The 26,636-nt window shown below is 43.0% G+C and overlaps 1 protein-coding gene across 3 annotated transcripts in view; it reads left to right on the top strand.

The window, feature by feature from the left end:
* The window catches only part of DLEC1 (DLEC1 cilia and flagella associated protein), a 386,841-nt gene that overhangs the window by 27,035 nt on the left and 333,170 nt on the right, over positions 1-26,636 (top strand). For 2 of the 3 annotated variants that reach the window (XM_033931738.1, XM_033931737.1), the window contains exons 5-6: positions 221-331; positions 9,550-9,740. In XM_033931738.1, coding sequence (XP_033787629.1) covers positions 221-331; positions 9,550-9,740 — 302 coding nt within the window. Of the gene's footprint in view, positions 1-220; positions 332-9,549; positions 9,746-26,636 lie in introns of those variants that run through there. The other variant, XM_033931739.1, reaches the window with a different exon arrangement.

The following is a 26,636-nucleotide window of genomic DNA, read 5'->3' as shown; positions in this document are numbered from 1 at the left end:
AGAGCTTACCAGGGTAAGTACATAATCTCTTTATATTCTGCTCTCCTCAGAGGACAGCTATTATGGGTTGTCCATTTTGCTTTATGTAGGCAAAAAATGTCAACAAGTGTTAAGAACCTAAAGTTGAATGTTTTTTTTTATTTTTTCTTAACCACAATAATTTTAATAAGATGACACTTAGAATCTGTACTCTTTTAACTTGTGTTTTTTTATATTCAAGTTGACTCTTACTTCAGATGGTGTGTGAATAATGATCTTCTGAAGAAACATAATTTAATCTGTCCTGAGGATTACATCTCTGACCCTGTGCCTCTTACCAGAGCCCCAAAAGGTATAATTTCTTTATCCCCTTCTAATGGTTAGAATAGTATTACATTTCTTTTAAGATATAACACTTATTTGAGGCAATGAATCATTGGACATGATACATTTGATAGGGCAATAATGGTTCTTGAAGGCCCCAGCCCAGTCGAGTTTTCAAGTGGGATATACTGGGAGGGGCCTAAGATTCTGGTTCAGAAACCAGAGACCCCTCCTATGGGAATGACCTTAGATGCTTGGGCCAATCAGTGCCTTAGGCATCTCCCAGTGCGCACCGGAAAGGGGATGGCATGCCATTTTGAAGAGGCTGGCCTGCCAGCAGGAGGAAGTGGGCATCCCTTTTGCCGTCATCCAAATAAGGTATGTGGGGTTGGTTCAGGTTATGGGATGTGGTGAGTCTGGTTATGCCGAGGCAGGAGGAAGTGGGCATCCCTCTTGCAGATTTTCAAAGTAGGGTTGGGGAGATTCAGGTCAGGTCATTGGATGTGGGGGGGGGGTGGTTATGCCAAGGCAGGAGGGAGTGGGCATCTCTCCTGCTGTTATCTCAATAAGGTTTGGGGTGGCAGGTTGTGTCATGGGATATGGGATATTGGGAAGGGTCTGGTTATGCTGAGGCAAGAGGATGTGGGCATCCCTCCTGCTGTCATCTGAATTAAGGTACGGGGGGCTCATGTCAGATTGTGGGGTGTGGGGAGATCCGGTTATGCTGAGGTAAGAGGGAATAGGCTTCCTTCCTGCTGATTTAAGTTTGGGGGCAGTCTTCGTGCTCCTATTGGGAGGAGGGTTTGGGGGAAATCCCCCCAGTACACTGAAAACTCCCATTGTCCTTTCCGTTTTTGCTCTTTGGGAGTTTTTCACACACTCACCAATGGGAGCACGAGGACTTGTAAGTTTAGTGGGGGGTTCTCCCCCCACCTTCCCTCACAGCACAAACAGGAAGGCCTGAAAGGCGGTGCACATCTGTCTTGCACGCCAATGTCACTGCAAGATTATCAGCGCGCCAGTGTCCGGCGCGCTTTTGAAGGGTCACTGTGAGCACAGTAGCAAGGTGAACGATAAGGCAATATAAGTATAGCAGCTAGAGATACAATACATTCATTGCACAGGGCAAATACATTCAGTACATACATAGTGGAAGGATAGTAAAAAAATGAATTCACATATAGCAGATAGGCAGAACAACCGATTGAAAGATGAATGGTAACAGTGAGATAATTCCTATGTACTGCATGTAGGACTGAATACATGTTAAGGGGGGATGAGCACACCCTTGAAAACCATTTCCCGTAAAGACCGAAGCAAAGAATTCATTCAGTCACTCCGCTGTGGCCTTATCCTCCCTGAGCGCCCCTTTTGCTCCTTGATCATCCAAAAGTCCCTCACAGGTTTTCTGCATCTGATGTACCTAAAAAAATAGTTATGAGTTTTTGCCTCTTTTACAAGTTTCTTTTCATATTCTTTCTTAGATTTCTTTATCAATGCTTTGTTGTATATTCTGCCTGTAATGAACTAAGCTTATTTTTTCATCTCATCAACTTTCTAAAATCTCTACAAAATGCTTTGCTTACAGTTGATCATTTAAATACCTTAATACAGTGGTCTGTATCATGTGAACCCTGAAGTCCTCAATTGCAGCCCTCAAACAGTAGGCTGAAATGCTCTTCAAATCTTGTAAATGTGTTAATTTCAATCTTGCTCACTTGATATTGTAAATGGAAACAATCTTTTAAGTATGTTACTCAGATGTCTCATTTATGGAATTTGAAAAATAGCTGGAAAGCGATGACCACAAATGCTCGCAGTCTAAGCAACAAAGTTCATGATCTGCAAGCCCTGATATTAGAGGCAGATCTAGATATTGTTGCTATCACAGAGACATGGTTCAGTGAATCACATGGATGGGATGCAAACATACCGGGATATAATCTTTTTAGGAAGGACAGAGATGGTCATAAAGGTGGAGGAGTAGCTCTCTATGTAAAGATCAATATCCAAGCGACCGAAATGCAAGGGACCTGGGGAGAGGAAGAAGCGATATGGATTGCTCTGAAAAGAGAAGATGGAACTTCTATCTACGTGGGTGTAGTCTACAGACCTCCGACTCAATCGCAGCAAATTGATAAGGATCTGATTGTGGATATCCAAAAGTTTGGAAGGAAAGAGGAGGTTCTGCTGTTGGGAGATTTCAACCTGCCGGATGCGGACTGGAATGTTCCGTCTGCGGAATCGGAAAGAAGTAGGGAGATTGTGGATGCCTTTCAAGAGGCTCTGCTCAGACAAATGGTGACGGAACCCACAAGGGAAAAAGCGATATTGGATCTGGTCCTCACAAATGGAGAGAGTATCTCTAATGTTCGAGTGGGTGCTCACCTGGGTAGTAGCGATCATCAAACGGTTTGGTTTGATATAACGGCTAAAGTGGAGAGCGGCCGCACGATACTTAAAGTCCTAGATTTCAAAAGTACGGACTTTAATGCAATGGGAAAGTACCTGAAGAAAGAGCTGTTAGGATGGGAGGACATAAGAGAAGTGGAAAGACAGTGGTCTAAGCTGAAAGGAGCGATAAAAATGGCTACGGACCTTTATGTGAAGAAAATCAATAAAAACAAAAGAAAAAGGAAGCCAATATGGTTCTCCAACCTAGTGGCTGAGAAAATAAAGGCGAAAGAGTTGGCGTTCATGAAATATAAAAAAACCCAAGAAGAGGAGAGCAGAAAGGACTACAGAGTGAAACTGAAAGAAGCCAAGAGAGAGATACGTTTGGCGAAGGCACAGGCGGAAGAACAAATGGCTAAAAATGTAAAAAAGGGAGATAAAAATTTTTTCAGATATATTAGTGAAAGGAGGAAGATAAAAAATGGAATTGCTAGGCTAAAAGATGCTGGGAACAAATATGTGGAGAGTGATGAGGAGAAAGCAAATGTGCTAAACAAATACTTCTGTTCTGTGTTCACAGAAGAAAATCCTGGAGAAGGACCGAGATTGTCCGGCAAAGTTACACGAGAAAATGGAGTAGATTCTGCGCCGTTCACGGAGGAGGGTGTTTATGAGCAACTTGAAAAACTGAAGGTGGACAAAGCGATGGGACCAGATGGGATCCATCCCAGGATACTAAGGGAACTCAGAGAGGTTCTGGCGAGTCCTATTAAAGACTTGTTCAACAAATCTCTGGAGACGGGAGTGATTCCTGGGGATTGGAGGAGAGCGGATGTGGTCCCTATTCATAAAAGTGGTCACAGGGATGAAGCAGGAAACTACAGGCCGGTGAGCCTCACTTCAGTTGTTGGAAAAATAATGGAAGTGTTGCTGAAAGAAAGGATAGTGTATTTCCTTGAATCTAATGGGTTACAGGATCCGAGGCAACATGGCTTTACAAAAGGTAAATCGTGCCAAACGAACCTGATTGAATTTTTTGATTGGGTAACCAGAGAGCTGGATCGAGGACATATGCTAGATGTAATTTATTTGGATTTCAGCAAAGCCTTTGATACAGTTCCTCATAGGAGGCTGTTGAACAAACTTGAAGGGCTGAAGTTAGGACCCAAAGTGGTGAACTGGGTCAGAAACTGGCTGTCGGACAGACGCCAGAGGGTGGTGGTTAATGGAAGTCGCTCGAAGGAAGGAAAGGTGACTAGTGGAGTCCCTCAGGGTTCGGTGCTGGGGCCAATCCTGTTCAATATGTATGTAAGTGACATTGCTGAAGGGTTAGAAGGAAAAGTGTGCCTTTTTGCAGATGATACCAAGATTTGTAACAGAGTAGACACCGAAGAGGGAGTGGAAAATATGAAAAAGGATCTGCAAAAGTTAGAGGAATGGTCTAATGCCTGGCAACTAAAATTCAATGCAAAGAAATGCAGAGTAATGCATTTGGGGATTAATAATAGGAAGGAACCGTATATGCTGGGAGGAGAGAAGCTGATATGCACGGACGGGGAGAGGGACCTTGGGGTGATAGTGTCCGAAGATCTAAAGGCGAAAAAAACAGTGTGACAAGGCAGTGGCTGCTGCCAGAAGGATTCTGGGCTGTATAAAGAGAGGCGTAGTCAGTAGAAGAAAGAAGGTGTTGATGCCCCTGTACAGGTCATTGGTGAGGCCCCACTTGGAGTATTGTGTTCAGTTTTGGAGACCGTATCTGGCGAAAGACGTAAGAAGACTTGAGGCGGTCCAGAGGAGGGCGACGAAAATGATAGGAGGCTTGCACCAGAAGACATATGAGGAGAGACTGGAAGCCCTGAATATGTATACCCTAGAGGAAAGGAGAGACAGGGGAGATATGATTCAGACGTTCAAATACTTAAAGGGTATTAACGTAGAACAAAATCTTTTCCAGAGAAAGGAAAATGGTAAAACCAGAGGACATAATTTGAGGTTGAGGGGTGGTAGATTCAGGGGCAATGTTAGGAAATTCTACTTTACGGAGAGGGTGGTGGATGCCTGGAATGCGCTCCCGAGAGAGGTGGTGGAGAGTAAAACTGTGACTGAGTTCAAAGAAGCGTGGGATGAACACAGAAGATTTAGAATCAGAAAATAATATTAAAGATTGAACTAGGCCAGTTACTGGGCAGACTTGTACGGTCTGTGTCTGTGTATGGCCGTTTGGAGGAGGATGGGCAGGGGAGGGCTTCAATGGCTGGGAGGGTGTAGATGGGCTGGAGTAAGTCTTAACAGAGATTTCGGCAGTTGGAACCCAAGCACAGTACCGGGTAAAGCTTTGGATTCTCGCCCAGAAATAGCTAAGAAGGAAAAAAAAAAAAAAAAAAAAAAATTTTTAAATTGAATCAGGTTGGGCAGACTGGATGGACCATTCGGGTCTTTATCTGCCGTCATCTACTATGTTACTATGTTACTATGTTAACAATCCAGAATAAAGTGAGTTTAAAAAATATATCCTTGAAGTGTTATAGAATCAATATTAATATTAATTTTTAATGATTAATACTCAATCTGAACTAGAGCTGCTTGATTCACCGATTCACTTTGGGTGAATCGATTCATTTTCCCCAAAAAAACTGGACTCACCGATTCATCAGCAATGGTATGGGATTAATAATAGGAAGGAACCGTATATGCTGGGAGGAGAGAAGCTGATATGCATGGACGGGGAGAGGGACCTTGGGGTGATAGTGTCCGAAGATCTAAAGGTGAAAAAACAGTGTGACAAGGCAGTGGCTGTTGCCATAAGGATGCTGGGCTGTATAAAGAGAGGCGTAGTCAGTAGAAGGAAGAAGGTGCTGATGCCCCTGTACAGGTCATAGGTAAGGCCCCACTTGGAGTATTATGTTCAATTTTGGAGATCGTATCTGGCGAAGGACGTAAGAAGACTTGAGGCGGTCCGGAGGAGAGCGACGAAAATGATAGGAGGCTTGCGCCAGAAGACGTATGAGGAGAGACTGGAAGCCCTGAATATGTATACCCTAGAGGAAAGGAAAGACAGGGGAGATATGATTCAGACGTTCAAATACTTGAAGGGTATTAACGTAGAACAAAATCTTTTTCAGAGAAAGGAAAATGGTAAAACCAGAGGACATAATTTGAGGTTGAGGGGTGGTAGATTCAAAGGCAATGTTAGGAAATTCTACTTTACGGAGAGGGTGGTGGATGCCTGGAATGCGCTCCCGAGAGAGGTAGTGGAGAGTAAAACTGTGACTGAGTTCAAAGAAGCGTGGGATGAACACAAAGGATCTAGAATCAGAAAATAAGATTAAATATTGAACTAGGCCAGTACTGGGCAGACTTGCACGGTCTGAGTTTGTATATGGCTGTTTGGTGGAGGATGGGCTGGGGAGGGCTTCAATGGCTGGGAGGGTGTAGATGGGCTGGAGTAAGTCTTAACAGAGATTTCGGCAGTTGGAACCCAAGCACAGTACTGGGTAAAGCTAAGAAGAAAAAATAAAAAAAATTAAATTGAATCAGGTTGGGCAGACTGGATGGACCATTCGGGTCTTTATCTGCCATCATCTACTATATTACTATGTATGTTACTATGTATGAAGTTCTTTCTTAGCCCCCTTGCCACCGATGTACTCTGCACTAGAGAATGACACGGGGAAAAATCTGTCCCCGTCACCGCCCCGTCCCCGGCCCACCATCCTCTGTACCACCCCGTCACCACAGTTCCCTTCACCGCCCCGTCACCATCACCGCCATCCCTTTCACCGCCCCGTCACCGCCACTGCCATCCCATTCACTGCCCCGTCACCGTCCCCGCAGCATCCATATAAGCCTTAGTACTGTAATATTTAGCTTATTCCTTTCTTATAAATCAAAGTTCCTGCTGCTGAACTAGAGAAAGAGATGTTCAGCTGGCAGGACTTTGTTTATAAATTTTTATCAACACAACTAATATACTACTTTATCCTAATGCAAAAAATAAATAAATAAATAGAATTTTTTTTTTTCTACCTTTGTTGTCTGGTTTCTGCTTTCCACTTTCCACATCTTCTCATTCAATTCTTTCCATCCACTGTATGTCTTCTCTCTGCGTCTTCCATTTGCTGTTACTGTGCCTCTCCCTTCACCCCCCCCAATTGGTCTAGCACCCATCTTCTTCCCTCCGCTCCCCCATAGTCTGGCATCTGTCTTCTTCCCTTCCAGCATCTTCTCCCCACTCTGTCTTCCACATTTCCCTTCAGGGTCTGTTCCTCTCCACCCTCCTTCAATGTCTGTTCTATTCCTTTCCACCACCACCCTTCCCTCCCTCCTTTACCATCTGTTCCTTTCTACCACCCTTCAGCTCTTTTTGCATGGCCTATCTACCTTCCTCCCTCTTATTTTCGTGGCACGTTACAATGTAATTTGTGCAAGCCACTGGAGCCTGCGAGCTCGGTCCCTGTCCCATCCCCACAAACCATCTCGCTTCTGTGCCCCTATATTCCCCATTTCTAATATCTCCCCTATGTATCTGCCATTGCCCCCCCCTGTGTCCATATACCATCCCCATGGCATGTCCCCTTTATGTCTCTGTCCCTATGCCCCCATGCACATAATTTCCCCTCTTTCTGTTACCTTCCTGTGTCCAGATTTCCCCTATCTTCCTCTTCCATACCAGTGTGTCTCTTCTTTTCAACCCCATCTAGGTTCTTTCGCTCTTTCTCCCCTCCCCCCCTGCTTCCAGCATCTGGCTCACCTGCCTGTCCTCCCCTTTCTTTCCTGCTGTGGGTTTTTCTTTCCCTCTTCATCCCCTTGGCCCAGAATCCTTTTCCCTTTCACTTTCACTCCCTGCTTCCAGTGTGAGCCGGGATCATGCGCGGTCCCTGCCCACCCACCCGATCGATCGTAGCGTTTAGCCAGCTCCCTCCCTTCACCTCACCTTAGTTTGCAGGCTTTCTTTTTCGGCGACCCACACGCTTTCAAAGAGCCACGCATGCGCAGCTGCTCAGTGTTCAATCTTCTGCTCTGCTGCAACTTCCTGTTTCCGGTTGCATCAGAGCAGAAGATTGAACACTGAGCAGCTGCACATGCGGGTCGCCGAAAAAGATAGCCTGCAAACTAAGGTGAGGTGAAGGGAGGGAGCTGGCTAAACGCTACGATCGATCGGGCGGGCAGGGCCTGCGGGGACCGTGCGATCCTTGATGCCTCACTGTGGAGACAAGACCATTCACCGCTCCACGGGGCGGTGAATGGCCTTGTCCCCGTCCCCACAGCGACTGCTATTTTTCTTTCCCCGTTTCGACGGGTTACCTGCGGCTAAACGCGGCTAGCCACGGGTAACCGCCACCGTGTCATTCTCTACTCTGCACAAGCCCACTCAGGGTTTCTCTCTGCCGGAGTTCTTCTTTCTAATGTAATTTCCTGTTTTGCGAGTCAGTTATGGCTTTCCCGACTGCTCCACCTACCTCCTCCCCAGCTGCTATAATTTTAAATTTTGGGGCAGCCGGCAGTGGCAACAAGGTCATCCTGCTGTCGTCTGCTGCCCGAAGATTTAAAATTACAGTGATCGGGGAGGTGGTAGGTGGGAGTTAGAGAGAGAGGTCAAGCCACAAGATCTTGCTGAGGGGGCACTGGAGTTAAGGTTGGGAAAGGAGGGAAAAACATGCTGCATGGCTGGGGCTTTGGGAAGGCAGGGAAGGACAGATGCTGCAAGGGCAGGGAGGGGTGTTGGGAAGGCAAGGGAAAGACAGTTGCTACATGGGCTGGGGTGTTTGGAAGTCAGGGAAGGACAGTTGCTGCACAGGCTGGGAGGTTGGGAAGGCAGGGAAGGACAGATGCATGATATAGATGCATGATAGGGAAGGACAGTTGCTGCATGGGCTGGGAGTTGGGAAGGGAGGGAAAGAGAGATTCATGGGTGGGGTGGTGGGAAGGGAGGGTAAGAGATACTGCCAATAGGACATACCAACATATTATAGCCATATTTCTTTATAATGATTTTATTCCTGTACATCGCTTAGAAGTCTGAGCGATTATATCAAATTTTATTTTTTCCAATTCTTTATTCATTTTTTCATCTTGCAACAAGCACCCCATATTATATCATTAAAATTTTTGAAACTTGAAGAGAAAGGGAGTATGGTTGGACATAGGTGCATGGAGTAGGAGGGAAAGAGAGATGATGTACATGGGGAAAGGAAGAAAGAGAGAGAATTGTTGGGCATGAAAGGGGTAGAGAGGAGGGAGGGAGAAATATTGGATGTTGTGGAGAGAGAAGGGTGGGATAGATGGAAAGTAATGCAAAAGGGAGGAATGTTGGACATGGTGGTGGAGGGAAGGGAGGAAGAGAGTAAGACATTGGAGTGGAAACATATGTATACGTCCAGAGATTTGAAATTTAAATCTTGATATGTACTTTCTAAATAAGAACTGGAAAATGTCATTCATTTAATCCATGCTTCTAACTAATTTTAAAGCTATGTTATAGATTGGATGTTCCTATCTTTGACACGATATTGCCTTGGTTAAATAAAATGTGTCATTGAAAATGAATCGAATCAAAAAATTGATTCAACAGATCAAATTGAAAATTTTTTCTCTGAATCGGGCAGCACTAGTCAAGGTCAAGGTCAAGGTCAAGGTCAAGGCAGTTTACAAAATAAGCTTGCAATTTTATGATGGCCCTCAGAGCTTTCTCTTATTCATGCTGCGGCCCTTTACATTACAAAGATTGGAGACCACTGCTTTAATATGTAGTTGTAAACTGAAATGTTACATTTTCTTATACATTTATATTACATATGCTATATAAAACTGCTTTTGTGTTCTTTTTTTTTCTTTCTTTTTTAATAATTACAGAAACACCAAATGTAGGACACTTGAAGGAGACCGTTTGTTTTAAACAGCATATATCTAGAAGCCCAGTAGATGATGGATACACAAAACTTCCAACCCCCACACTAACTATGGAATCGAAGCCAACAACATCTGACTCTAACTTAACCCTCTCTTCAGTGTCTCGTTCCAAGATCCAGCTGATAAATTATCCAGTAAGGTAGTGGAGTTTGGCAGTGTTTTGAATTTGAAGGTTGCCACCAACATATGTTACGTTGTAATCAGATTCTTCATAGTGCAACAGTTCACTTTATGATAATTATTTTTACAGAATTAATTATTACCCATTAAAAATGCAATGGGGGATATTTGCTTTATCTCTTCCAACTCTCCTTTTTGCTCCGATATCTTCCCCGACCCCTTAGCCTGACCCCATCACTCTCCCATAAAAACAAAGAATACTCATACTGGGTCAGACCGATGGCCCATCTAGCCCAGTACCCTGTTTCCAACAGTGGCCAATCTAACTCACAAGTACCTGGCAGAAACCCAAATAGTAGCAACATTCCATGCTACCTATCCCATGGCAAGCAGTGTCTTCTCCCCATATCTAAATAGCAGACTACTGTATGGATGTTTCTTTCAGGAGCTTCTCTAAGCCTTTTTTAAACCCAGCTATGCTAACTGCTATTTCAACATCCTCTGGCAATGAGTTCCAGAGCTAACTATTCATTGAGTGAAAAAATATTTTCTTCCTGTTTGTTTTAAAGGTATTTTCATGTAATTTCATTGAGTGTCTCCTAGTCTTTCTAATTTTTGAAAAAGTGAAAAATCAATTCACTTATACCTGTTCTATACCACTCAGGATTTTGTCGATCTATCTCCCCTCAGCCATCTCTTTTTCAAATTGAAGAACCCTAGCCTCTTTAGCCTTTCCTCATATGAGAGGAGATCATCCATTATATCATTTTGGTCGCTATTCTTTGAATCTCTTCTAATACAGTGACCAGAATTGAAAGTAATACTCAAGGTGAGTTTGCATCATGGAGCAATATAGAGGCATTATAATATTCTTGGTCTTATTTATCATCCCTTTCCTAATAATTCCTAGCATCTCGTTTGATTTATTGACTGCCACTGTACACTAGACAGTAGATTTTATTGTTTTGAAACATAGAAACATGATGGCAGATGGCCCATATTGTATTGAATAGGATATCTTTTGTTCCCAAAATTCACAAGACTCTAATCAATCCACCAGGCCGCCCCATAGTTAACACCCGCCAATCCATTCTTGAACCCCTTTCAAAATTCGTTGATTATTTTTTGAGGGATGAGGTCCCCAAGATTGCCTCTTACATTAAGGACTCGTCTCATTTTTTGAGGAAGGTGGAAGGCATGGAAATTGATATGCATAGTAAATGGATGGTGACATTAGATGTCACATCCTTATATACGCAAATTCCACAAAATGAGGCGTGTATTATAGTGGATCAAATACTCCAACATAGACAGGACCCCCAACGTATTACGACAACTTTTTTGAACCAACTTACCCATTGGGTAATCCATGACAACTATTTTAAATATCAGGATCAATTTTACCAGCAGATCCAGGGGGTGGCCATGGGAGCCACTATGGCTCCCTCAGTGGCATCCCTCTACATGTCTAATTTTGAGGACAAATTTGTGTATGGGTCCCCTTGGTTTAATCAGGTTCTATATTGGGGCCGGTTCCTTGATGACATATTTTTCCTTTGGCAGGGCACCAGAGAGTACTTGGATGAGTTTATTGACCACCTGAACTCTGTTGATATTAATATCAAATTCACCATGACATGTCATAGTACCTATATAGAATTTTTGGACATTGCTATTTTGGTAAGGGAGGGCCGTATGAATACTTCTTTATATAGGAAACCTATTACTAGGAACATGGTCCTCCATTTTGATAGCTTTCACCCTTACAAATTACGTTTCAACTTGCCTATAGCCCAATTCCTCCGTATTCGCCGGATTTGCTCCTCTATGAGTGAGTTTAAACAACAAGCGAGAGCCCTCTCTGAGCGCTTTAGACAGAGGGGCTATCCGGATAAAGCTATTAGACAGGCATATTTGCGAGCTAAATTCGCCCAACGTGACCTCTTGCTTCAGGGGGCTAGTCCTTCTGATACTATAGATGAGATTTTGACTTGCGTGCTTCCTTTTTCTAGGGCAGCCAGTAAAGTGGTGGGCTTGATGAAACGGCATTGGCACATAGCACAGACCCACAGCATATTTCAATCTTTCCCTAGGATAGCATATTCTAGGGGGGTCACGTTGGGACAGAAATGTAATTCCCAAAAATATGGGGGGATTCGTGAGAGAGTAAGGGGGAGTCACACCAAATGTGGCAGATGCCAATGGTGTGCCTATACCATTGAGGGGGATTCATGGGAGGTCCCCGGGAGAAATGTGATTTTATACTCCGAGATAGACACTGATTGTACTTCCCAGGATGTGATTTACATGATCATCTGCCCCTGTGATTTGATATACATGGGGCGTACATCAAGAGCAGTTCGTGTAAGGCTCAATGAGCATAAATCACGTATTGTGAATGGGGTCCGACAAGCCCCCCTGGTAGACCATTGGATCACTTATAAACATAGGATCGACGAGCTGAGATGGCGTGTCATTAAAAGAGTTATTGGGAGGGACGGTGGGAAAGATCATAATAAACTTAATGAGAATGAGCAGAGGTTTATCTTTTCATTAGATACTATAGCACCTTCTGGCTTGAATGCTGAGATAGAGTGGATGTCTCTGGTAGGTTAGTGTTCCAAACAATCAGGCCCTGGGGGGAGGTGCAGGGATTATGAATGACTGTAGTTTTTTCTATATATAACCCGAGGCTAGACGCCGCGGCCATCTTACTCTGAGCAATACTATGAGTCGGATGACTAGCTCGTACTCGGTAAGCACACATTTTTTCTAGTAATAAATGATATTGAAGGTGTAGGTTTTGAGGGACAGTTACATAAAACTTATGGATAACTGTTTGTCTTTTTAGATTTGTATTTAGGGAGACCCTTGATACAGCGCCATTTGGCGCGAAACATGTCGGGTTAGACTCCCAGACGTTGGCTGATAAGAGCTAAGTATTTACACCACTCTTTATATTAAGAAAAACATTTTTAAGTATTCAAGTATATATGGAGGATTTTTCACGATTCTATAAAAATCAAAAATATATGAGCAGCCGATGATGAAGTGCCACATAAATCTCCACGCAGTCACAAGATAGCACAGCGGTGGAGTGGTGGGGCTGAGGCATACTCATGAAAAATTGAAAGCATTGTTATTGAAATTGTTATGCACTAGTCCAGTTTTTTGATATTTTCATCCATATTGTATTGAAACATAGAAACATGAAGGCCAAATGGCCCATTCAGTCTGCCCGTTCGCAGCATCTACTATCTCCTATGCTCCCTAAGAGATCCCACTTACCTGTCCCACACTTTATGAATTCAGACACAGTCTTTGTCTCCACCACCTATACAGGGAGATTTTCTGTAAAAAAAAAAAAGTATTTCCTTAGATTATTCCTGAGCCCATCCCTCTTCATCCTATGCCCTCTCATTCCGGATCTTCTTTTCAAATGAAAGAGACTCGCCTCATGTGCATTTATGCCACATAGGTGTTTAAATGTCTCTATTTTTATCTCCCATCTCCCACCTTTCCTCCAAAATATACATATTAAAGTCTTTATATCTGTCCCCATATGCCTTATGACGAAGACCACCAACCATTTTACTAGCCTTCCTCTGGACCATCAACTTTCTGTTTATATCTTTTTGAAGGTGTGGTCTCCAAAATTGTACACAATATTCTAAATGAGGTCTCACCAGAGTCTTATACAGGGGCATCAATACCTCCTTTTTCCTATTGGCCATACCTCTCCCTATACATCCTAGCATCCTTCTAGCTTTCGCTGTCACCTTTTCTACTTGTTTGGTCACCTTAAGATCATCACAAACAATCACACCCAAGTCCTGCTGCTCTTTCTTTCACAAAAGTTCTTCACCCCTAAACTACACCCTATTGATCCCAGTAGCCAAAATGAGATTCAGTCCATTAATCAAAAGTTGAATAAAGTTCATGACTGGTTGAATATTAATAAGCTTTCTTTAAATATTTCAAAAACTAATACTCTACTCTTCTCGAGAAAAGAGGGGGCACAATTAATCTCTCCAGTCACCATAGAAAATACTCCACTTGTACCAATCGTGACTACTAAAATCTTAGGTGTCCTTATAGACAACAAGTTAACTTTTCGACCACAAATTAGTGCATTGGTTAAAAATTGTTTTTATAAATTAAGGATGATTAGATCGCTGGCACCTCTACTTGACACTAATTCCTTGAACGTACTGATCCATGCACTCGTAATATCAAAAATGGATTATTGTAACTCTTTATTAAAAGGGATCTATCATAAAGACTTAAAGCGCTTGCAATTAATCCAAAATACAGCCATTAAGATAATTTTGGGCGCAAAGAAATTTGACCACGTCACCCCACTGCTACAAAAAGCCCACTGGATGCCAGTCCTACACAGGATAACTTATAAAATCGCCCTTTTGACATTTAAAACTTTACAAACCAATACACCAGCATTTATAGACAGATTTTTGATCCCATATGACCCTCCTAGAGCTTTAAGATCTATTTCACAGTATAATCTTAACGTTCCATCTTTAAAAATAATTGGTACACGTCGTACCTCAATCTTTTCCGTGACAGCCCCTTTGATTTGGAATTCTCTTCCTTTACACTTAAAAATGGAAAAAAACTTGCAAAAATTTAAAAGCAACTTAAAGTGCTTTCTTTTTAAAGATGCTTTTAATTGATCAACTGTCTTTTAGTAATTAACTTAATTTTGTTTCTTATATTTATTCCCCAATTCCCTTTTGTGTTTACCTTAATTGTTTCTTACATTTTCTATATCAAATGTATTTCTCCCCCCTTTCTTATTTGTGTCCAGGGGCTTTACGGTCCTTTTTACCCGGTATGCATTTGTTGTTGGTCATGCAGTTTTTTTTTATTAATTTAATTAATAATAGATTTGTTATCATGATAAAGTTTGTTTTATTTGTCAAAAATTTTTTGTTTAAATGTTAATTTTTATATTTTGTAAAACGCTTTGTAGTTTCGAATAAGCGTTTAATCAAATACCTGAATAAACATAAACATAAACAGTTCCTCGGGTTTTTGCAGCCCAAATGCATGACCTTGCATTTCTTAGCATTAAACCTTAGCTGCCAAATTTCAGACCATTCTTCAAGCTTTACTACGTTCTTCCCCATTATATTCACACCATCAGGGGTGAATAACATGCAGATTTTGGTATCATCTGCAAATTTTGTCCACTGCAAATTTTGGTATCATCTACAAAGTGGCAGATCTTACCTAACAACCCTTCCGCATTATCACTTACAAAAATATTAAAATGAACAGGCCCAAGAACCAAACCTCGAGGTACACCACTGGTAACATCCCTTTCCTCAGAGTGATCTCCATTGACCACTACCCTCTGTCACCTTCCACTCAACCAGTTCTTGACCCAGTTTGTACTTTGGGACCCATACCGAGGATACTCATTTTATTTATTAGATGCCTATGTGGAACATTGTCAAAGGCTTTGCTAAAATCTAAATACACCACATCTAGCACTCTCCCTCTAACCTATTCTCTGAGTCATACAGTCAAAGAAATTGATCAGATTTGTCTGACAAGACCTGCCTCTAGAGAATCCACATTGCCTCATGTCCTGTAATCCACTGGATTCCATAAATGTCACTATTCTCTGTTTTAAAAGTGTTTTCATTAATTTACTTACCACATAAGTCAGACTTACAGGCCTGTAGTTCCCTACGTCTTCCTTGCTTCCACTTTTGTGGAAACGGACCACATCAGCTTTTACCACTCCTCCGGTACCACTCCCAACTCTAGAGAAGCATTGAAAAGGTCAGCCAGCAGAGCCTTCAGAACTTCCCTAAGTTCCTTCATTATCCTCAGATGTACACCATCCGTCCCCATCACTTTGTCCACCTTTAGTTTAGCTAGCTCCTCAAGAACACAATCCTCTGAAAATTGATCAAGGCCTACCACACCTCCATCCCTATTTGTGTTTGTCTTCTACAGGCCTGCTCTCATCTCCAGCCGTGAACATAGAATAAAAATATTTATTAAGCTATTCAGTCTTTATCAGCTTTTACATATTTCTCCTCTTCACCTTTGAGTCTCAAAATGCCACTTTTGTATTTCTTCCTATCACTAATATATCTAAAAAATATGTCTTTTGTCACCCCATTTTACCATGTGAGCTATTTTTTCTTCTATTTGCATCTTTGCTTTCCTGACTACTCGACCAGCTTCTCTTAACTTTTCCAGATATTTTTGCCTCTCTTCCTCTTTCTATGATCTTTTGTAGTTTATAAAAGCTAACCTCTTTTACTTTACCTTCTCAGTTTTTATTTTGAGAATCAGAGGCCTTCTTTTCCTCTTACTTTTACTTACTTTCCTTACAAACTAGTTTGTTGCCTTTACAATAGCTGCTTTCCTAATCCCATCTAGACAACTCCTTGACATAAGCCCCCATCTGAACAAAGTTCTTTTAAAAAGTCTATAACCTTTGCTATCGAATACACCATATCATACTATGTGGTGATAATTGGATGCCAGATGATCTCCCACTATAATATCAAAAACACTTTCCCCATTTGTAAACACTAAGTCCAAAATGGCCCCATCCCACATATGTTCAATTAGTAAATGCTGGAACAGTTTTCCTTGTAGAGAATCCAGGATTTCCCTACTTTTAGGAGATTCTGCAATAGGGATACCCAATCAACATCTGGCATGTTAAAATCACCTATTAGTAATACTTCCTTCTTGCTGCTATATTTTGAATGTCTACTATTAAATCTCTGTCCACTTCTTCTGTCTGTGAAAGAGGCCTATATATCACACCAATGTAAATACATTTTCTATTCCTTCTTTCCAGATTGACCCACCGTGCTTCTTCCTTACCATGTAGATCCTGCAGTTGGGTGGCTTTAATATACTCTTTAACATATAATGCCACTCCTACTTTTCTTCCTACCCTGTCTTTCCTGAACAGATTATAACCCGGGAAAACTGTGTCCCAGTTATGGTTCTCTGTGAACCATATATCTGTGATCACCACAAAATCCAACAGCCTTTGTCATCACAGCCTTTAGATCCAGTACCTTGTTTTCCATACTTCAAGCATTAGTATGTATTGCTTTCCAGACATTTGCCCCTTTTTCCCATTTGTGTAGAAGTATTTAGTGATTCATTTACCTGAGAGCTTATACTTACATTGGGGCTTTGCTCACCCTGCCCCAACAATTCTAGATTAAAGCCCTCTTCAGTAGGTTAACCAGTCTGCTGCTGAAGAACTTCTTCCTTTCTTTGATAGATTTATACCATTCTTGCCCAGCAGCCTTTGGAAAATCATCCTGTGGTCCAGGAAGCTGAAATACTCTTGATGTTACCATTTGCTCAGCCATTCATCTCCAGGATGTGAGCTTCTCTGCCTTGGCTTTTACCCTTGATAGGGAGGATTGACAAGAATACTACCTATGTACCTGACTTCTTCACCTTCTCTCCCAAAGCTACAAAGTAATTTTTGATATGTTTAGAGGGGTGCCTACCAGTATCGTTAGTGCCAATATGGATGAGCAGCATTGGATAATGTTATTGTCTATAATGACATCTAGATCTTTTTCTTGGGTGTTGACTTCTATGGTGGACCCTAGCGCCTGGTAACTATGATTTGGATTATTTTTCCCAATATGCATCTCTTTGCATTTGTCCACATTAAATTTAATTTGTTATTTGGATGCCCAGTCTTCTAATTTCCTAAGGCATTTCTGCAATTCTGTATCGCTTGGTAGACTGGTATTGTCTTTATGAATGGCTTATATGCCTCACTGCTACCAGCAGGTAGAGACTGAACACAAACTTGTATATCAGGCTAGAATCTGTCTAGCAACTCAGTCTTCCTCACTCTCTGTTAAAGCAGGTGGTAAGACTAATTCGGCTCCCCTCTTAGTACTGTTGGAATTTTGTTTTGGACTCCTGGGTTCCCCTTTTGTGCCGGATAGAGCTTTGATGGGTCCTGTTTGGGTATCTGTCCGACCTCGGGGGTGTTAGACTCGGCGGGTCTCGTTCTAGGTCTCTCCCCCCACCTTCCTCCACTTCCCTATATTTTTGTAGAGGTGCCTCAGACAGCGGCCTGGCCCCCTGGTTGGTCAACCCTCCAGCTTTGAGAGCCGTGGAGTCTGGTCTATTAAAAGAAAAAAAAAAAAAAAAGACAAAATCCTGAGGTGTGTCGGTCTAAAGGGCTCATTTCCCTTTAAAACTGCCTTTTTACTGTATTTTCTCATCTAACCGGCACTTTTCTTTCAGCTATGGCGGTTTTCAGCACCATGAGCACTTTTAAAGGAAAAAAAATGCTCATTGTGCTCCAGATGCGAGGTAGAAACATAGAAACATAGAAATAGATGGCAGATAAGGGCCACGGCCCATCAAGTCTGCCCACTCCAATGACCCTCCCTATCTATCTTTGCGGATAGATCCCACATGTTTGTCCCATCTGGCCTTAAAATCTGGCACGCTGCTGGCCTCAATAACCTGAAGTGGAAGACTATTCCAGCGATCAACCACCCTTTTGGTGAAGAAGAACTTCCTAGTGTCACCGTGCAGTTTCCCGCCCCTGATTTTCCACTGATGCCCCCTTGTTGCCGCGGGACCCTTGAAAAAGAAGATATCCTCTTCCACCTTGATGCGACCCGTGAGGTACTTGAATATCTCGATCATATCTCCCCTCTCTCTACGTTCCTCGAGTGAGTAGAGCTGCAACTTCCCTAACCGCTCCTCATATGGGAACTCCTTGAGTCCCGAGACCATCCTGGTGGCCATTCTCAGGACCGATTCCAGTCTCAGCACATCCTTGCAGTAATGTGGCCTCCAGAATTGCACACAGTATTCTAGGTGCGGTCTCACCATGGATCTATACAGTGGCATAATGACTTCAGGTTTACGGCTGACGAAACTCCTGCGTATGCAACCTATGATTTGCCTTGCTTTGGATGAAGCTTGCTCTACTTGATTTGCAGACTTCATGTCTTCCCTGACAATCACCCCTAAGTCTCTTTCTGCTTCAGTTCTTGTCAAGATCTCGCCATTTAGGGTGTAAATCTTGCATGGATTTCGGCTTCCCAGGTGCATGACTTTGCATTTTTTGGCATTGAAACTGAGTTGCCAGGACCTAGACCGGCGCACCAGTAGAAGTAGGTCATGCATCATATCGTCTGCCATTGAATTTTTGTCTGTTGTGCTTTTGCTCACTACATTGCTGGCCTATGCAAGCGTTGTGTAAGCGTGGAACGGTGGGAGAGTCTTGTCGGCAGCGGTTGCCAGTGGCCAGGGCACCCCGCCGCATGTATCTCACAAAGGAAACAAACCATACAAGTCTGTCCAATATTGGCCTTAGATTTTTTATTTATACCATTTGTTTTCTAATTAGAAATCATATGTGATTATTTCATGCTTTTTTAATTCCATCACCGTTTTCCTCTCCACCACCTCCCTTGGGAGGGCATTCCAGGCATCTACCACCCTCTCAGTGAGAATTTCTTAACATTACTCCATTTTTTTTTTTTTTTTTTAATATTATAAATTTTTAGTTTATAATTTCTTTATTCATTTTTTCATATTACAACAAGTGTATCAGAAAAATTTATATGATCTTATAAATACACACTTGATTTACCTTCATGAACACTTTAAGTACAACATATCATATTTATATTCATATTTTATAATGTTTTAAATAATATGTAATTCATGCTTGGTAACATTGTCTTCTTCCCTGCAACCTCAAGTTATGCTCTCTAATTTTTTCCCCTTCTCTGGAAAAGATTTGGTTCTATATTAATACCTTTCAAATATTTAAATGTCTGTCTCATCTCTCTCCTGTCCCTCTTCTCCTCTAAAGTATACATGTTTAGGTCTTCCAGTCTCTTCTCATACTTCTTTTATTTCAAACCCCTTACCATCTTTGTCGCCTTCCTCTGGACCGTTTCAAGTCTTTTTATATCCTTCACCAGATATGGCCTCCAAAACTGAGCATAATACTCCAAGTGTGGCCCCGGCAATGACCTTCTGCTGGTTATTCCTCTTTCTATACAGCCTAGTAGTATTCAACAGCCACTGCCTTATCACACTGTTTAGATGCCTTTAGATCCTCAGACACAATCATCCCAAGGCCCCTCTCTCCATCTGTGCTTGTCAGCCTCTTACCTCCCAGCACATACGGTTCCCTCGGATTTCTAACCCCCCCCCCCCAAATGCATCACTCTGCACTTCTTTGCATTGAATTTTAGTTACCAGACATTAGACCTTTTTTCCAACTTTTGCAGATCCTTCTTCATGTTTCCACTCCCTCTGGGGCGTCCATTCTATTACAAATCTTGTTATCATCCGCAAAAAGACTAACCATAACTTCTAACCCTTCAGAAATGTCACTCACAAGGCACTCCACTATTCACCTTTCACTCCTCCAAGCAAATTCCATTAACCACCACCCTCTGGCATCTGTCCATCAACCTGTTTCTAATCCAGTTTACCACTTTGGGCTCTAACTTCAGCCCATGGAGTTTATTCAAGAGCCTTCTATGAGGAACCATGTCAAAGACTTTGCTGAAATCCAAATAAATTACATCGAGTGTACATCCTTGATCCAATTCTCTGGTCACCCAGTCAGAACATGACGGCAGAAAAGGGCCATCGGCCCAACATATCTGCCCACTTTAATGACCATCCTCCTAAGCATTTCCTCGAAGTGAACCCACATGTTTATCCCATTTTTTCTTAAAATCGAGCACGTTGCTGGCCTCAACTACCTGAAGTGGAAGATCATTCCAACGATCAACCACCCTTTCGGTGAAGAAATGCTTCCTAATGTCACCGTGAAATCACCCACCCTTTTTTTTTAATGGATGTCCTCTCGTTGCCTTAGGTCCTGTAAGGAAAAAGATATCTTCTTCTACCTCAATATGGCCAGTAACATATTGAACGTCTCTATCATGTCTCCCCTCTCTCTGCGTTCCTCGAGAGAGTATAGTTGCAACTTACCTAGACGGTCTTCATATGGGAGATCCTTGAGTCCTGAAACCATCCTAGTGGCCATTCACTGAACCGACTCCATTCTCAGCACGTTCTTTTGATAATGTGGCCTCCAAAATTGAACACAATATTCCAGATGAGGTCTCACCATGGACCTGTACAGTGGCATTACAACTTCAGGCTTTCTGCTGACAAAACATCTTCGGATGCAACCCAGCATTTGTCTAACCTTGGATGAAGCTTTCTCCAACTGATTGGCAGTCTTCATATCTTCACTAATGATTACTCCTAGGTCCCGTTCTGCCACAGTTCTTGTTAAGGTCTCACCATTCAGGGTGTAAGTTCTGCATGGGTTTCCACTGCCAAGGTGCATAACCTTACACTTTTTAGAAACAGAAACATAGAAACATAGAAGATGACGGCAGAAAAGGGCCATAGCCCAACAAGTCTGCCCACTTGATTTTACCTCCTTAGAGAACCCACGTGTGTATCCCATTTCCTTTTTGGCATTAAAACTCAGTTGCCAAGTTGTGGACTATTGTTCCTGTAAAAGTAGGTCCTGCGTCATAGTCATAAACGTTGCACAGTTTAGTGTCATCGGCAAATAATGCAATTTTACTTTGAAGTCCCTTAGGCAGGTCCCATACAAAGATATTAAATAGGACTGAACCCAAGACCGAGCCCTGAGGCACTCCGCTGATCACTTCCGACGTTTCGGAGGAAGTACCATTTACCATCAGTCAAAGAATTCAGATTTGTTTGGCACAATTTACCTTTAGTAAACCCATGTTGCCTTGGCTTGTAATCCATTAGTTTCTAAGATCGATTACTTTGGCACCAACTGAGGAGCGTGCTGTGCTCCACTGCAGAAGAGGAGGAGTTCTCAGGTTCTTAAAGGGATATCCTTCTGCAGTTTGCAGGAAATGGGAATCAACAGCTCAAGTATGGACTCCTGTGTATCCTAACAGAACCCAGATTACCAAGGTAAGAACTTAACCTGTCGTTTGTCTACATGTTCTGTAATTTTAGAATGTTTATTTTGTTTGACTCAGTTCCTTTTTAACACAACCCCCTCTCCTATTTGATCCGCTGTATCAATGTGATATAATTTGTACCCTGATAGCACAGTGTCCCACTTGGTCTCTGAGATACTACTACTAATACTATTAATTATTTCTATAGGCAGCGCTGTACAGAGTCACAAAGAAGACAGTCCCTGCTCGAAAGAGTTTATAATCTAAACAGACAAAACAGGATGTCATGGATACAGTTAAGGGGAACTCTTCATTTAGTGCAGTATACTTTAACTCTCCCATGTTATTTTTTTAGGCTTCTAGCATTTGTAATCAGATACTTCAAATTGGATTTTTTCCCTACATTTACAGCTGCTTAGAAATTAATGGGGATAATTTGCATCCTTTACTCTGTTCTCCTCTTAAACATTCCTGGTTTTCTTTCCTTATTTCACCTCTCTTGAGACTCTCGGAATGTCCTAGTTCAATAGTATCCTTCAAGAGTACTGCACATTGAACCATGTGCTGCTGGGCAACTTTTGGCTTTCCACCTCCTGATCAGTCTCACTCCCTCCCCCCACCATCCCAAGCAGTCCCAGCATTCTGTCCTCCCCAGGTTGTCACAGAACATGCTTCTCTCCATTATAGCCCGACCTCAATGCATTATGCTCCATTCCTTCCTCTGTCCTTCCCAGCTGGTCCTTATCACCATCTCCATATTCCCCCTCCTACTATTGTCACTACATCTTTCATCCATCCGTACAGGATGATGGCAGTTATCACAGACAATGTGGCTGCATGCACTAGCTGGAAAATGCCTATGCCATCCTATTCTCATGACTGCTGGATTTCTGCTGTTTCTAGCTGCAGTAACCTGTTTCCCCCATCAATTATCTTCCACTCCACAGGATCCTGATATACCTCTTGGCCTATACAGTACTCCTCCGAAATTCATGGGGGTTCCGTTCCAGGAACACCCGTGAATTTTGAAAAACCGCGAATGCGGTTTAGAAGCAGATCAGAGGCAGGAGAGGGCAGCTGAGGCGGCATTTCAAAGCAGCTCCTGATTGGTCTAGCCTGACTTTAGTTCCCAGACGAGGTGGTTGAAAAATACCATGAAAGACTGAGTCCGTGCATACTATGATAGATAAGATAGCAGTATCTAGTGAATCTCTTTTTTCCCCACAAAATTCTTAGGTAACATGGTTTGCTATTAGAGCTATGAATACATTACAAGGTTCATGGGTATGACTTTACTGAGTTGCTGTTATAAAAGAATCGTTCCATGTGAACTATTTTACTTTCTGTGGTGCAGTGGAACATTTTCTACAATCTTTTGTTACACCATAGTACCTGGTTTACCTGGAGAATAGAATACCTGAACCATCTTTCAACAAAACTGTTAGGGGTTATTATCCCAGGACAAGCAGGTAGCATATTCTCACATAAGGGTGACGTCAACCACGAAGCCCCGATGCGGACAGCTTCACAAACAGACTTGCTTGAAGAACTTTTGGAAAGTTTGCGAATGCCGCACTGCGCATGCGCGAGTGCCTTCCCGCCGACATAGGGCGCGCATCTCCTCAGCTTCTCCTCAGGTCTAAGTTTTCTGTGGAGCTGAGAAGCCCTCGTTTCAAGGCTCTGCGCAAGAATTAGTTCTTTTCATGCCTTCTCATTGCCGTGGCTTGTGTTTTTTCTTTTTTCTTACAGTCGCTGCATTGCGTGTGTTAAAAAAAAAAGTTTTGTGTAATTTTTTTCATTTGTGTCACGGCGGAGCTTGTTCCACAGCCACAGCCTGCAGACTTTGATTTAACTGGGGCCATTTTTCAAACCATGTCCTGGCCGGTCACAGGGTTCAAGAAGTGTAGCCGATATCAACACGCGATTTCTATCACTGACCCACATAAGTGGTGTGTGCAGTGTTTAGGCCTGACCATCGTCCGGAATCATGCACCCGCTGATTCTGAGCCCTTAAACGTCGTCGAGTTCAAATTGAAAACATCTTTGAGGGCATGGATCTTTCTTAAGCTAAAGCCTCGACCCCGATTATGACCTCGACCTCAACCCCACTGAAGTCTTCTGTGGGGCCCAAAGCTTCAACCTCAACCTCATTCAAGCCTTCCTCAATGGGAAAATCCTCATCCTTGGGGAAGTCTGCTAAATCATCCCCGGAAGGGCTGTTATCTTCAGTGTCTCCATCAGGTAAGCTATCTAAGTCAGCCCTTCAGGAGTCACAACTGTGGCGGTGCCGGTGCCCGGGTATACGCTTGGCTCCCGACAGCGCTCAGAACAGCCTGCGTCCTACGTGCTTCCAGAGAAGGCTGGAAGTCCTGCTGGTCACACAGTTCAATGAAGAAGCAAAAAGATTCAAAACAGTCAATTTCAAATGAAAATAAAGTCCCACTTTATTGTGGACATCAATCTTGAACAGGGTTCAGTTCATTCTTTTCCATAAACATAAGAAAACGGGAAAAAGTAAAATTGAGTTGAAAAAACAAACAACTCACACCTTTCTTGCCGGTGTCACAGGTAAGTAACCGAGTGCAGTCTTAATCGTTCTGCCTTTGGCAAACAGGCAGTAACAAACTATCACACTTCCTTTATAAATAAAGACAGTGTTGTGTCCAAGCCTAGATTGAAGCTGGCTTGACCCCAGCCAACTTAACAGTAGTTGGTGGGGGAGGGGAGTAGCCGAATCCACTAATTATACTCTGTAAGAAACAGAATGCCACAAATGGCCCCACAATCCCAACCTAGGATATTATGTGGATTCTTCCCCAAACTACCTCCCAGGTACACAATCACAATTGCAGCTTTTCTTGCTTTCAAAAACAAAAACATAAACTAAACAGTCCAGCACAATTAAACCTAACAAAAAAGGTTTCCAGTTCCAGGCACCTTTCAAGGAGCTCAGCACTGCTCTCTTACTTCTCACAGGTGCAAACAGGTTCCCCAGAAAGAAGCCCAAAAGATTGCTAGCTTGAGCATACAAAAAGGAAAAGAAAATCACTAATGGTACTTAGCTCTCTTCCATAGGGCAAGCCTCTGTATTCATGGCAGTTTCTAGACAGTCCATGGGCTCTGGTTCAGCTAGCTGGTTGGCTTCAGGGTCAGGGGCTGGTTCCACCATCTCAACGTCCTGATAGTGGTGAGGCTCAGGAGAGCAGTCCTGAAAGCCTCCTTCCTGGGCTGGCCCAGGGCAGACTAACTGCTTCCTCCTCAGTGCAGCCTCAAGAGCATTGAGGCGGCCACGCCCTGTTCCAAGAGGGGGAGGGGCAGCCTGCAGCTTCTGACTATGTTTCCCAGTGCTCCTCATTAAACCCTGCAGCTGGGAGTTAGCTGAGTGAGTAGAATGTTTCTGAGGCTGTTCCCGGCTGTTATCCTCATAGTCCTCACCTCCCCAGGGTTCTGCAAGCTGGGAACTAAGAGGCAACTCAGAGCCTAACTTTCTATTCTGGTTTGCTCTGTCACACTGGTTAGCCCTTTTAACAGCCAGGCTAGGTTTAGGCATAGCACTCCCCGGCACAAGCCGAGCTTTAGGGCTAGGGTTGTGACACAGCCCATGACAACCTTAGTGGAACCGGTGGCTCTGAGGCTTCCAAGAAACAGGTCTCAAAATCGAGGTACCACTCTTCCTCCAGGTCGTCTTGCTCAGAGCCCATAGTTACACCAAGTATACAAGCTCCAGTGGTCTTGATGCCGGCTTTGCAGAATGTGTTGAAAACTATTCTGCATCAGGAGTTTGGTAACATGCTTGCCAAATTGACTCCTGCCTGGACCCTGCTTCCTGCAGTCCAGCCTGAGCACTTAGCAATTTTACAAGGAGTCGAGTCCTTGAGAGTGCCTCGAGGTCAGTCTGAACACTATACAAGGAGCCGAGTCCTTGCAAGTGTCTCGACCTCAATCTTCAACTTCTAGCCCTAACTCTCAACTTAAGGCATTGCCTTCTGCGAGGCACAGGGCGAGGACTCCTCGATATTCCATATCGAGGCTGGATTCGAGATTACTGCCTCGTTCTTCGAGGCTCATTTCATCTCCACATAATTTGTCGAGGCATTCATCGAGGTCCAGGTCTTCTTCTCGAGACAGACCTCGTTTATCGAGGCATCGAGATTCTTCAAGACAACCTACTCCTTTGTCGAGGAAATCTACTGTGAAACCTCAGCATTCTTGCCAGTCGAGTTCTTCTCCTACGAGGTTTTCTTCACCAGCTGGTTCTTCAAAACGAAAATGTTCTGCTTCTCCTACTCATTCTAAAAGTGGACTTTCGTCTTCATCTTTGCCTATGGATTCAGATCTTCGGTACCAATATTCCAGAAAAGCTTCACCTTCTCTAAGGGGTACTTCTAGGGGCTGCTGTAAAGGGTACTTCTAGGGGCTCTCGTTCACCTTCACCTCAACAGGGCCATCTCTCTTCTGATCCGGTATCCTTTATTAAGTTCCTATGCCAAATGAATAAAGATCTTAACATTGCATTGGAGTCTGATTCAAAATATTCTAAGGAGTATTTGGAAGAGCTGAGTATGCCTAATCCTCCTAGGGATTCTCTCAAATTAACCATGAATGGCATTCTCTCTCAGACTTTCAAGATAAATCTGGATACACCGTATTCTATTCCTGCAGTGCCAGCAAAGCTAGAATCCCATTACAAGATGGTTCATTGTAAAGGATTTGAGAAGTCTCAACTGTCCCATCAATCTCTTCTCGTGGAGTCTTCTTTAAAACAAACAAATCCTGCCAAAGTTTATGCCACAGTTCCTCCTGGCCGGGAAGGAAGGACCATGGACAAGTTTGACCGTCATCTGTATCAAAATTCTATGATGATGAATAGGATTTTGAACTATAATTTTGTCTTCACATCCTATCTGAAGCATTGGGTCAACGCCATGCCTACTTTCT

The sequence above is a fragment of the Geotrypetes seraphini genome, chromosome 2 (assembly GCF_902459505.1).
Source record: "Geotrypetes seraphini chromosome 2, aGeoSer1.1, whole genome shotgun sequence".
Lineage (NCBI taxonomy): Eukaryota > Metazoa > Chordata > Amphibia > Gymnophiona > Dermophiidae > Geotrypetes > Geotrypetes seraphini.
This window is presented reverse-complemented; position numbering and strand designations above follow the sequence as displayed.